This window comes from Eurytemora carolleeae, unplaced genomic scaffold (assembly GCF_000591075.1).
Source record: "Eurytemora carolleeae unplaced genomic scaffold, Eaff_2.0 scaffold182, whole genome shotgun sequence".
Lineage (NCBI taxonomy): Eukaryota > Metazoa > Arthropoda > Copepoda > Calanoida > Temoridae > Eurytemora > Eurytemora carolleeae.
The window spans coordinates 328,910-341,345 of record NW_019396187.1 but is presented as its reverse complement, the minus strand read 5'-3'; the positions used below and the strand labels follow the sequence as shown (position 1 = coordinate 341,345).

Sequence of the window (12,436 nt, the reverse complement as noted above, 5' to 3'; positions counted from 1 at the left end):
TCAAAAATATTTTTTATGTTTTTAAAGCAATTTTGGTTATTTATTGATAAAACTCAAATTAAGGATTATGTATTTGAATAGAATTGAAATCTATCCTTTTACACTTTATTTTCTTTCTTGACTGAACAATCTCTAGGGAACAATTAAGTATCTTTAAGGTGAAAGGGTCCGAAAATAAACCTAAAAATATGTCAAAGTTACTTGGTCAATTCGGCTATGGATGAAATAGCCTAAGTTTGAAATTTGAAAGGTTTACACCATCAGGTTGCAAGATGGAATAATTTTTCAAAGAAAGGGATCGAACACCTTTGCTAAACTCTGGATCTTGGAACACCAGGCTATATATAGTCTGTTCTCTAAAGGTAGAAAAGGACCGGTTTGGAAACCCACTGTATTATCTTAAAGGTTGGCACAAAACTAAATTAAACAGGTAGGCATCTAGTTTCATTTGATGTAACACTACCTGGATAAAATCAAAACAGCACAATCTTTTTATCAGCCCCGGTTTTTTACTTTTAAGTATATTACTTACGCACATGAAGAGACTATGAAGGGACACGTAAGGATAATTAACAAGACCGTTTAAAAGAAGAGTGTCGTGTCTGATTCACAACAGTACCTTTTAAGCCTTTTACTGATTAAGGATGACGGACATATTCTTATTTGTCGACAGAAACACTTGATGTTAAATTAATAATTACATATTTTTACAATCCAACTTTTGAAAACGCTTTGGACACAGAATATTCTAGACTTTTGAGGAAAACACGTTCTTTTCCATCGATAATTCGTCAAGGGTAAAATGGAACCATTGTAAATCGGACATTCCCCTCATTGTAAGTAGGGTGACTTAAAAACGACACTTACAGTCCCTTAAATGACCAACAGGAAGTTGAACCCTTAAAATNAGATACAGATACAGATACAGATACAGATACAGATACAGATACAGATACAGATACAGATACAGATACAGATACAGATACAGATACAGATACAGATACAGATACAGATACAGATACAGATACAGATACAGATACAGATACAGATACAGATACAGATACAGATACAGATACAGATACAGATACAGATACAGATACAGATACAGATACAGATACAGATACAGATACAGATACAGATACAGATACAGATACAGATACAGATACAGATACAGATACAGATACAGATACAGATACAGATACAGATACAGATACAGATACAGATACAGATACAGATACAGATACAGATACAGATACAGATACAGATACAGATACAGATACAGATACAGATACAGATACAGATACAGATACAGATACAGATACAGATACAGATACAGATACAGATACAGATACAGATACAGATACAGATACAGATACAGATACAGATACAGATACAGATACAGATACAGATACAGATACAGATACAGATACAGATACAGATACAGATACAGATACAGATACAGATACAGATACAGATACAGATACAGATACAGATACAGATACAGATACAGATACAGATACAGATACAGATACAGATACAGATACAGATACACAGATACAGATACAGATACAGATACAGATACAGATACAGATACAGATACAGAGATACAGATACAGATACAGATACAGATACAGATACAGAGATACAGATACAGATACAGATACAGATACAGATGCAGATGCAGATGCAGATACAGATACAGATACTGACACAGATACAGAAACAGATGTAGATACAGAAAAAAAACAATCAGAATATACTATATTAACAATTTCGCTATATTTTATTCTATTATCTATACCTTTGCAACCTGTCAAACTTAAAATACTTGATCTAACAGGATTCATAGTTTGAAATATCAAAGTTCTACGACATCAGGTTGCACAGATATAGGGATAAGAAACTCCTCAGCACTTTTTTCTCTGTATTTTGTTCAGTGCAGATATGTCAGTAAATACAGGGTTCACATGAAAACCATGAAACCCTTCACACTTAATGTGTAATTTTCAACCTAATACTGCTAAATGTTTTTACTTTAAAATAAAATATTATACTCAAGCAATAGCGTAAATATCTGTCTATTCGACAGTTTTAATGGTTTTTACCAAATTAGGGTATACGAAAATTATAAAAAACATTTTCTTGATTCTTAGAAAAGAGTTGAATAATGTTTGTTTTGTGATCTGATTGACAGGGTATTCCCCAGTCATATTCAGTACAACAATACAGGATGATTTTAATAATATAAAAAGCTGCGGGGGGGAGATAGGGGTAGTCGTTATTTTATTGCAAAAATACTGAGTTTTTGGCTCAAACTCTAAGTTGTTATTCCCTGGATATTTAAGCAACGTGATGGTGTAAATCAAGTTCAAAGCGAATTCATAGTTTGAAATATCAAAAGTCTACGACATCCGGTTCCAATGATATAAAAATAAGAGTTTGTTGCAAGAACTCATTTCCATTGTAAAAGTACAACAAATACTCTTGCTCTCAGTTGGATACGCATATCTACTTTGGAAGAAGAAGAAAAGCTGTCTCAAGAGGAAGAGAGCAAGAAAACAAACTGAAGAAGAAGGAAAACTTCGTACAATTAGAAAGGAAGATTATAGATCAAAGGTAGGATGATTATAGATCAAAGGAAGGAAGATTATAGATCAAAGGTAGGTAGATTACAGATCAAAGGTTGGAAGATTATAGATCAAAGGTAGGATGATTATAGATCAAAGTAAGGAAGACTATAGATCAAAGGTTGGGAGATATAGATCATAGGAAGGAAGATTATAAATCAAAGGTAGGAAGATTATAGATCAAAGGTAGGAAGATTATAAATCAAAGGTTGGGAGATATAGATCATAGGTAGAAAGATTAAAGATCAAAGGCAGGAAGATTATAAATCAAAGGTAGAAAGATTACAGATCCAAGACAACAAAATAACAGATCATATGTTGGAAGATCAAAGGTAGAAAGATTATAGATCAAAGGTAGAAAGATTATAGATCAAAGGTAGAAAGATTATAGATCAAAGGTAGGAAGATCATAGATCAAAGACAATACGATTAAAGAGCATATACGTTGATGGATCAAAGGTAGGGAGATTATAGATCAAAGGTTGGAAGATCATTGATCAACGACAATACAATTAAAGAGAATACGTTGGAAGATCAAAGGCAGGAAAATTAAATATCAATGGTAAGAAGATTACTGGTCATATGTTGGAAGAATATTACCCTTTTAGTGATATGTGAAGCTTTAAAGTGAATAACTATCAAATAACTTTGACAAAAGTTGGGTTTACTTCATTCAAGAAATTTATAACTTTAAATTGGCTTTGACTTATTATGACTTATTGACTTCTTTTCAACTAGTTTTCATCATTAAAATTATATTGACTATTTTATAAAGAAGACAAGGAACTAAAATTTTTTTTCGCCAGAATTCTTTACTCTAGGAAAATTATAATCAGATTTTGACAAGAAAAAACACCCTTTAGAGTTTTAATATACAATGTTTCTTAATCTCTAAATATCTTTCTCTTAAAGGGAGTGACCGGCAATGTATGGGAGTTGAACTGAGAATGTAGTATTGTGAAGAAAATTTTAGGAATCATTTGTTCATTTTTGAGGGATGATTTTGAAAATCTGTTTTTTAAAAATTGTTCAATAACGAAGATGAAAAATGTAGTAAACATTCTACAGTAAACTAAATAGTTGTTTAGGAATAGGTGGAGCAAATAAAAATCAACTATAATCATAAAAACTAATAATCTTATTCAATTATTGGTTTCTGTAATGTCTCATTGTTCACAAACATTTTCTGTAGATTTCCTTGAAATTTTATTAAAAAGACGATAAATAAAGAATTTGAAGGTATCTGCAAACAAACTCACAAAGAATAAGAAATTCAATTTAATGATAAAAAAGAAATAATTGATTCTGACAGTGATTTATTGAGAAAATTTAAATTGATAAATATGTTCCTAAACATCTAATAAGTTTACTGTAGATTTTTTCACATTTTTTGTCCTCCATATTTAATGATTTTAAAAAAATCGATTCTTACAACGTACCCACCCAGAAGGATGATGTTGAAAGTCGACTTTGCTCTCCAACTCAGAAAATATACATCTCGAATGAATCTTAAAAAATATCTCCACAATACTACATTCTCAGTTCAGCTACCATACATTGCCGGTCACTCCCGTTTGAATATTCACGTAAATATCAACGTAAATCTAAGTGGTTTAGATTTACGTTGATATTTATTTCCGTTTGGCATATTTTTCTTCTTAATCAAATTTAATTCCAGACTGACAATACACTTTTTGTACAACGATTACAGAAAGTAAACAAAAATTTATTTTTTCACTTTGCGTGCTATAATATTTGTATATTTTATAATGAATATGATTGTAGGATATCCAACCCCCCCCCCCCATTCTTTTTACAGAGTTAGAGAGGTGTCATTGAACATGACTAAATAAAAAATAAGGTTAAAATCATTGAACACAAAAAACAAACATTCTAAAATATCTCTGTTGCAAACAGTTCTAGCTGATGTTGATTGTTATTGTAAACTTGTTATGTGGGGAGGGGGGGGGTAAGTTAGGTTCTGGTTTATAAAGTAAAACTATTTCTACCATCATCGATCTAGTAGACTATTTATAACTCAGGATACCAGGATACTAAATACACAGTTTAACCTATTAAATCCAATTCACTTAAACAATCTCTGGATTAAACAATAGACAAGGGAATATATCGAATTTACAAACAAACAACAATAAAGGGATTGTTCACAAAAAAGCATTTGATTGTAGGTTGACGATGTGTTCCTAGTAGTGTTCCCGATTATGTTCCTTGTGTTTAATCTGATCTACTGGCCGATGTGTTTAAGTGGACGGCAATCTGGCGGATAGCCGACATCGGGGGAGGCGGCAACGGTCAGTAACAATTAAGAATAATGAATAATTTTCATAATTTTTTAAAACAGATACATGGTTACTCACAAAGGACGAGACTTTAATGACGCCGTGAAATATCATAGAATTGATCGGTTTCTGCCTTACTGCCTTCGATTCAAATAGTTTGATATAAAAAGGAAGGAATTTAATTAATTTGATCCGCGTCGCTAAACCGTCAATCAATAGTTCAAATTGCGCACTGGCTTAAATCTCGAAACAATGATAAAAATTTTAAGTTGAACCAACCATGTTTGAACGGCTCAAATTCTTTAAATTCTTAGTTAAATAAACAAAATGTAAGACTAAATCAACACTAAGTCAAGTAGTTGATGAAATGAAATATCCTTCTTTGTGCATAACTCATTCTAATATAAGTCCTTTTGTAAAGAACAGTTTAAGTTTATTTAATTAAATCTGTTCAAGTTAATAAATAAGTGTACAGTGTACAGTGTAAGGTTATTTAATTAAATCTGTTCAAATTAAATAAATAACTGTACAGTGTACAGTGTAAGGTTATTTAAATCTGTTCAAGTTAAATAAATAACTGTACAGTGTACAGTGTAAGGTTATTTAAATCTGTTTAAGTTAAATAAATAACTGTACAGTGTACAGTGTAAGGTTATTTAAATCTGTTCAAGTTAAATAAATAACTGTACAGTGTACAGTGAAGGTTATTTAAATCTGTTCAAGTTAAATGAATAACTGCTGACTCGCAGGAAGTGTATTTTATTTCTAGAAATCTTCGATTCTTGGATTAGAAAGATTAACATAAAGAATTTTCTAAGATTTTCCAACCTTTTAGTTCCAGGAATTGATCTTCTTAATCAAAGACGATATATACTTATAGATTAAAACTTTTCACTTTTACAATGATTTCCATTTCTTTACAATCTTATATATATATGGTAAAATCATAGATAAATGAATAAACATAGATAGCTTATGTACGCAAAATCACCAAGAATTGTACAGTCCGCGAACTCATACTTCTAGGGTTCAAAGTGTACTTCAATGATAAGCAGGGTGGTTTGGTGTTTTAATGGATTTCATAGAAGAGAGTGTAAAATAACTCCGGGAATGGACCTATTTGAACAACAATATAACTGAAGAAGGACATGAGAAGGACTATACTAATTTAAATTTCTCTCTACAGAACTCACGTACACCACAAGTACTCAATGACATAAGAACAGCCAATGTTCACAACCGACCTAGTTAATTTATACAATAGGAATATCTTTAAAACATTAAATCTTTCAAGATGAAAACGTCGTCTTATGCGCAATCTATCTTTATCCATGGGTAAAATATGTTTTCTACTGTTCAAGTTTCTTTACGTTAAAATAATTAACAACATAAAGTGAAATTATTAAAGTCTTCTTTTGATCATTTTATTTAGAATTGGTGTTAGTAATTTTTAGCATTAAAGGGAGAGACTGGCTAGGTATGACAGTTGAACTGAGAGTAAACATTTTAGGATTCATTTAAAATCTTTTTTTAAAGACTTTTTTGAAGAATTTTGTTGCGTTTTTCGTTCGGTTTTTAAAGTAGTTTTAAAAAAATCTATTCTTAAAAGCAAGCTTTCAAAATGAACTATCCTCGTGATTTTTGTAATCACTGTAGGTAAAACTAAACTGTCATTTTTGTTAGGATGGATCTCTGCCCTCCCCCCCTGTATTCATCGGGGATACAGGATACTCAGCCCCTGGCCTACCTCTGGGTATATATACAAACCATCAGCGACAAGGGTGCACCTCAAGGTATATATACAAACCACCAGGGACAATGATGCACCTCAAGGTATATGTACAAACCACCAGGGACAAGGGTGCACCTCAAGGTAAATTTACAAACCACCAGGACAAGGATGCACCACCAGGTATATATACAAACCACCAGGGACAAGGGTAGACCTCCAGGTATATATACAAACCACCAGGGACAAGGGTGCACCTCAAGGTATATATACAAACCACCAGGGACAAGGGTGGATCTCAAGGTATATATATAAACCACCAGGGACAAGGGTGCACCTCCAGGTGTATATATGTACAAACCACCAGGGAGACAAGGATGCATCTCCAGGTATATATATGTACAAACCACCAGGGACAAGGGTGCACCTCCAGGTATATATACAAACCACCAGGGACAAGGGTGCACCTCAAGGTAAATTTACAAACCACCAGGGACAAGGATGCACCTCCAGGTATATATACAAACCACCAGGGACAAGGGTAGACCTCCAGGTATATATACAAACCACCAGGGACAAGGGTGCACCTCAAGGTATATATAAAAACCACCAGGGACAAGGGTGCACCTCAAGGTATATATATAAACCACCAGGGACAAGGGTGCATCTCAAGGTATATATATAAACCACCAGGGACAAGGGTGCACCTCCAGGTGTATATATGTACAAACCACCAGGGACAAGGATGCATCTCCAGGTATATATATGTACAAACCACTAGGGACATGGGTGCACCTCAAGTTATATATACAAACCACCAGGGACAAGGGTGCACCTCCAGGTATATATATAAACCACAAGGGACAAGGGTGCACCTCCAGGTATATATACAAACCACCAGGGACAAGGATCCATCTCCAGGTATATATATGTAAAAACCACCAGGGACAAGGATGCATCTCCAGGTATATATATGTACAAACCACCAGGGACATGGGTGCACCTCAAGTTATATATACAAACCACCAGGGACAAGGGTGCACCTCCAGGTATATATATAAACCACCAGGGACAAGGGTGCACCTCCAGGTATATATACAAACCACCAGGGATAAGGGCATGATAAGGGTGCACCTCAAGGTATATTTACAAACTACCAGGGATAAGAGTGCACCTCAGGGTAAATATGCAAAACACCAAGGACTGTCTAGGTCTGTAAACTGTAAACTATTCTGTCTAGGTCTGTAAACAGTAAACTATTCTGTCTAGGTCTGTAAACTGTAAACTATTCTGTCTAGGTATGTAAACTGTAAACTATTCTGTCTAGGTATGTAAACTGTAAACTATTCTGTCTAGGTCTGTAAACGGAAAAGGGAACTGCAAGTTCTTCCAAGGCCCTAGTCCTGGCATGAATCAGGTAGATAAATTTTACAAAAAAGGAAACATTTCCGGTCAAAGTTTGGTGTTTCCGATCATCCAATCCCTACTATCTATTCGCTGTAAACCTATGCATCGTACAGTACACATATTACTGTGTGTTGTACCCGTATTTCTGTGAACAGTACACCTATGTACGCCAAATTACGCCCAGAATACTCATTCCACCTTTGACCTTTTTTACCCTGCAAGCAAACTCTTCTATTATTATAATTTGTTCCGAAAATCCCACTTTAGAACAATTCACGATTCACGATATAATCTGTGACAAAGATGTATGGAATTGTGAGGAACCCTGTATGTACTGGTTTCAGAGTTGTCTGTTTGTAATGACATCTAGTATTTGCTCCAATTGATTTCCAAGTAATCTGTTGAGATTAGACCCTGCTCTAGGCCTCTTTATCCCTCCCTAAACCTAAACCAAACAATCAAATCAAATAGTAGTTTAGAGGGGCGGGGGTAGAGAGGGTTTATTAATAAATACAGAGTTCATACAAATATTTTACGTATAGATACATTATTTATATTGTACCATGAAGTCAATTATGCAAAGGTTTAATTCTACCAGATAATGATTCATAATTCATACTTAATTAGTCAAAGCTATTAAAAGTTCCCTTGCGAATTGCGCATTGCCATCTTTGCATGATGGATACTTAAAACCTAGCTTTTTCCATCCCTTAAATCCATTTTTGAATTTTCAGGGGTTGTTTCCGTAGACGCTGTTACCTCTAGACAATTGAAGAATTTAACGGTGCATTCTTTCCAGTATCAAACTCTAGTTCATGATAAAAACACTTCTTGTAGAATCTATTTAAGAATAAAAGATCAGAATCAAGAATTCAAAAATGTACTTGCAGCGGGAAGGCCAGGTATTGTCGGCCTAGTCCGGTCTAATATTTGAAAAAGATAGTGGCCTCCAGTCTAATATGTGGTCAAGATGGTGGCCTCCAGTCTAATATTTGGTCAAGATGGTGGCCTCCGGTCTAATATCTGGTCAAGATGGTGGCCTCAAGTCTAGTATGTGGTCAATATGGTGGCCTCCAGTCTAGGATTTAGTCAAGATGGTGGCCTCCAGTCTAGTATGTGGTCAAGATGGTGGCCTCCAGTCTAGGATTTAGTCAAGATGGTGGCCTCCAGTCTAGTATGTGGTCAAGATGGTGGCCTCCAGTCTAGGATTTAGTCAAGATGGTGGCCTCCAGTCTAGTGTCAAGATGGTGGCCTCCAGTCTAGTATGTGGTCAAGATGGTGCCCTTCAGTCTAGGATTTAGTCATGATGGTGGCCATCCAATCTAGGAATTAGTAAAGATGGTGGCTTCCAGTCTGGGAATTAGTAAAAATGGTGGCCTCTAGTCTAGGATTTGATAAAGATGATGACCTCAGTCTAGGATTTAATCAAGATGGCTGTTGGTGGTCTCCAATCAACGACATATTAGAAATATAGGCCACCGGTCAACGATAAATTAATGGGGGCCTCCAGTCAATGGTATTTCCAAAATTGAGGCCTCAATCCAGTAAACTATTTTTTGGAAAATTCTTCAAAAATTTATATTTATAGTTTGATTTTGATGAATATGATCTTATAACTCTTAAATAATGACATTTGATCTCATGAGTCTTAATGTGATAATATTTTTGTTCTTATTAATAATATTTGATCTTTGCAAATTATTGTGAAATTTAAAACCGTGGATATCGAGATCAGACATTGTAGGCATATTTTCACGAAAAAGTTCTGACCACTGAAATGATATGCAGAAAAAAAAATTGGTTTTTATCTTAGATTTATTTTTTTAATCTTCTGAATTTAATAAATAATTAAGTTTGATCTTAGATAATATTGACTATTTATTTATTTTCTTGCATTTGATTAACATACATCATAGATTTTTGATATAATTGAGTCTTCAATTTGATGATTTTTCATCCCGTTAAATCATGTTTCAGTATCGGAGTCTTGATAAAAAAGATCAGAAAGTTAGGAATAATTCATTTGACTTGAATGTATAAAGATGATGTTTATTAAAGATAATTCTTTGCTATTAAAGGGACCGTTCACTTATTTGGGTAATTTCAGGGTAAACTAAACAGCCTGTTCGCTCTTGATTGGTAATAGTCTTACTTTTCAAAGACAACTGTGGCCGGAGAAAAAGCCGATTTTTCGTCTAGAATTTGAGCGGAAAGGGACGGTCCCTCTCTATAGACACTATTTGTTGTTTTTTTCAGTAACAGCAGCCCAATAACATTTAAATTTATTATATTTTAATGGCATTATGTGTTCGTTATTATGTACTAAAATCTTAAAACTTTTGATATTTGAGTTAGCAAGAAATTTACGTTTTTCGTATTAAAACATGTAAAATGTGTTTACAAAGACGACGTCTCTACGACAATCAATTAATCATTAATCGTATTTTGGTTCGTAGATTTTGTATATTTTTTTCCCGTATGTGCACAACTTTTCATTTGTCATGCCGCGTCCAATTCAGCTTTTTACACAGGCAATACACAATTTTGAATGCGATAAAATAGTGTTATTTTAGAAATAGAAAGTTAAAAAACAAAAAAAAATTAAAAATAATAACATTTACAATTAACGATTAGATACTACAGTTTAATTTTATATTCGAAATTTATTTTGATTCACAACATGCCGAAAAAAACATCAATTAGTGTCTATAGAAAGGGACCGTCCCTTTGCGCTCGAATTCTGAACGAAAAATCAACTTTTTCTCCGGCCACAGTTGTTTTTGAAAAGTAAGACTATTACTAATCAACAGCGAATAGGCTGTTTAGTTTACCCTGAAATTACCCAAATAAGTGAATGGTCCCTTTAAAAGTTTTAATGATTATTCTAAAAAGCCACTTTTCATTTTAGTACAAACTCAAAACTAAATTATTTGTAGGACACACAGAAAAAATTCGCAATTTTGAACAACAAGAGAGAAATATTTTATTTGCTTACTTACTCAATCATTTTTTGACTCATTCAGAATTTCATTTATTCACCTATTTATTTTTTTCATTTATTCATCCTTTTTATATTCATCAATGATCTATTCATCCTTTCACGCATTCATCTATTTATTTGTTCACCTATAATCAATGATCTATTCATCCTTTCATGTATTCATCTATTCATTTGTTCATATATTCTTAGATTATCTATTAGTATTTGTTGTATATAAAACTGAAATATTGTGCTAAATATTGTAAATATTTATTATATAAAAATAATTCTAAAATTTTGTTTAGTTGAAATCCTTATCTTATTTACAAATTGATTAAATTTCTAAGACGAATATTCTGAATATTTAATTGTGATAAAAGTTTGTTATTATCAAAGAGACAGACCGGCTATGTAAAGTAGTTGAACTGCAAGTATGCTGTGTTGTGGACAACTTCTTTAGGATTCATTTGAGACATATAAAATGTTTTCACGATGTATAATTACTGGGTTTGAGCGCAAAGTCGACGTTCAAAATCATGAATTTGGGTGGGCACGTTTTAGAATCGGCTTTTTTTTAAATTATAAATGGCGACGACGAAAAATATAGTAAAAGTTCTATAGTAAACTAATCAGATATTTAAGAACATATTTCTCAAAAAAATTTGTCAATAAATCAAAGTTAGAATAAATTATTCATTTTTTCATCATTATATTGAAGACTGCAGACTGCAGAGGTTATAGAAACTAATAATTGAATAAGATTACTTATTTTCGATGATAAGAGTTAATTTTCATTTTCTCAACCTGTTCCTAAACAACTAATTAGTTTACTGTAGAATTTTGTTATCATTTTTTGTAGTCGTTATTTAATAATTAATAAAAACAATTCTGAAAACGTATCCACCCAATAGTACAGTTTTGAATGTCGACTTTGCTCTCAAACTCAGGATTTACAGGTCTTTAAAAAGTTTTTTTTTTGTCTCAAATGAATTCTAAAGAATTTGTCCACAAGACTGCATACTCAGTTTAACTACCTTACATAGCCAGTCACTCCCTTTAATACCATGATTATTGTAACGTATTATTACAAGTTATTGCTGTTATAATTCAAATAATTGATTTGTAATCAAACCGGTTGTTTTTCAAGTGTATTAGAAATAAAAAAGTTTTAAAACCGTAAACAAGTTGTTCGTGATATCGTTCGAGGGACTAACTGTCTTTTCTTTGGTTGTGTTCGGTCCTTGATAGGTTCTAACTGTCTTTTCTTTGGTTGTTTACGGTCCTTGATGGGATCTAACTGTCTTTCCTTTGGTTATTTACGGTCCTTGATAGGTTCTAACTGTCTTTTCTTTGGTCGGTCCTTGATAGGTTCTAACTGTCTTTTCTTTGGTTG

The 12,436-nt window shown here is 33.1% G+C and overlaps 1 protein-coding gene across 2 annotated transcripts in view; it reads left to right on the top strand.

The window, feature by feature from the left end:
- Window positions 1-10,171, top strand: part of LOC111697620 (glutamate-gated chloride channel subunit beta) — a 28,016-nt gene extending 17,845 nt beyond the window's left edge. For both annotated transcript variants that reach the window (XM_023467687.1, XM_023467688.1), the window contains exons 14-18: window positions 2,495-2,616; window positions 4,817-4,939; window positions 6,611-6,720; window positions 8,013-8,073; window positions 8,798-10,171. In XM_023467687.1, the coding sequence (XP_023323455.1) occupies window positions 2,495-2,616; window positions 4,817-4,915 (221 nt within the window). In that variant the 3' untranslated portion in view covers window positions 4,916-4,939; window positions 6,611-6,720; window positions 8,013-8,073; window positions 8,798-10,171. The remainder of the gene's footprint in view (window positions 1-2,494; window positions 2,617-4,816; window positions 4,940-6,610; window positions 6,721-8,012; window positions 8,074-8,797) is intronic.
- Window positions 10,172-12,436: the final 2,265 nt, after the last annotated feature.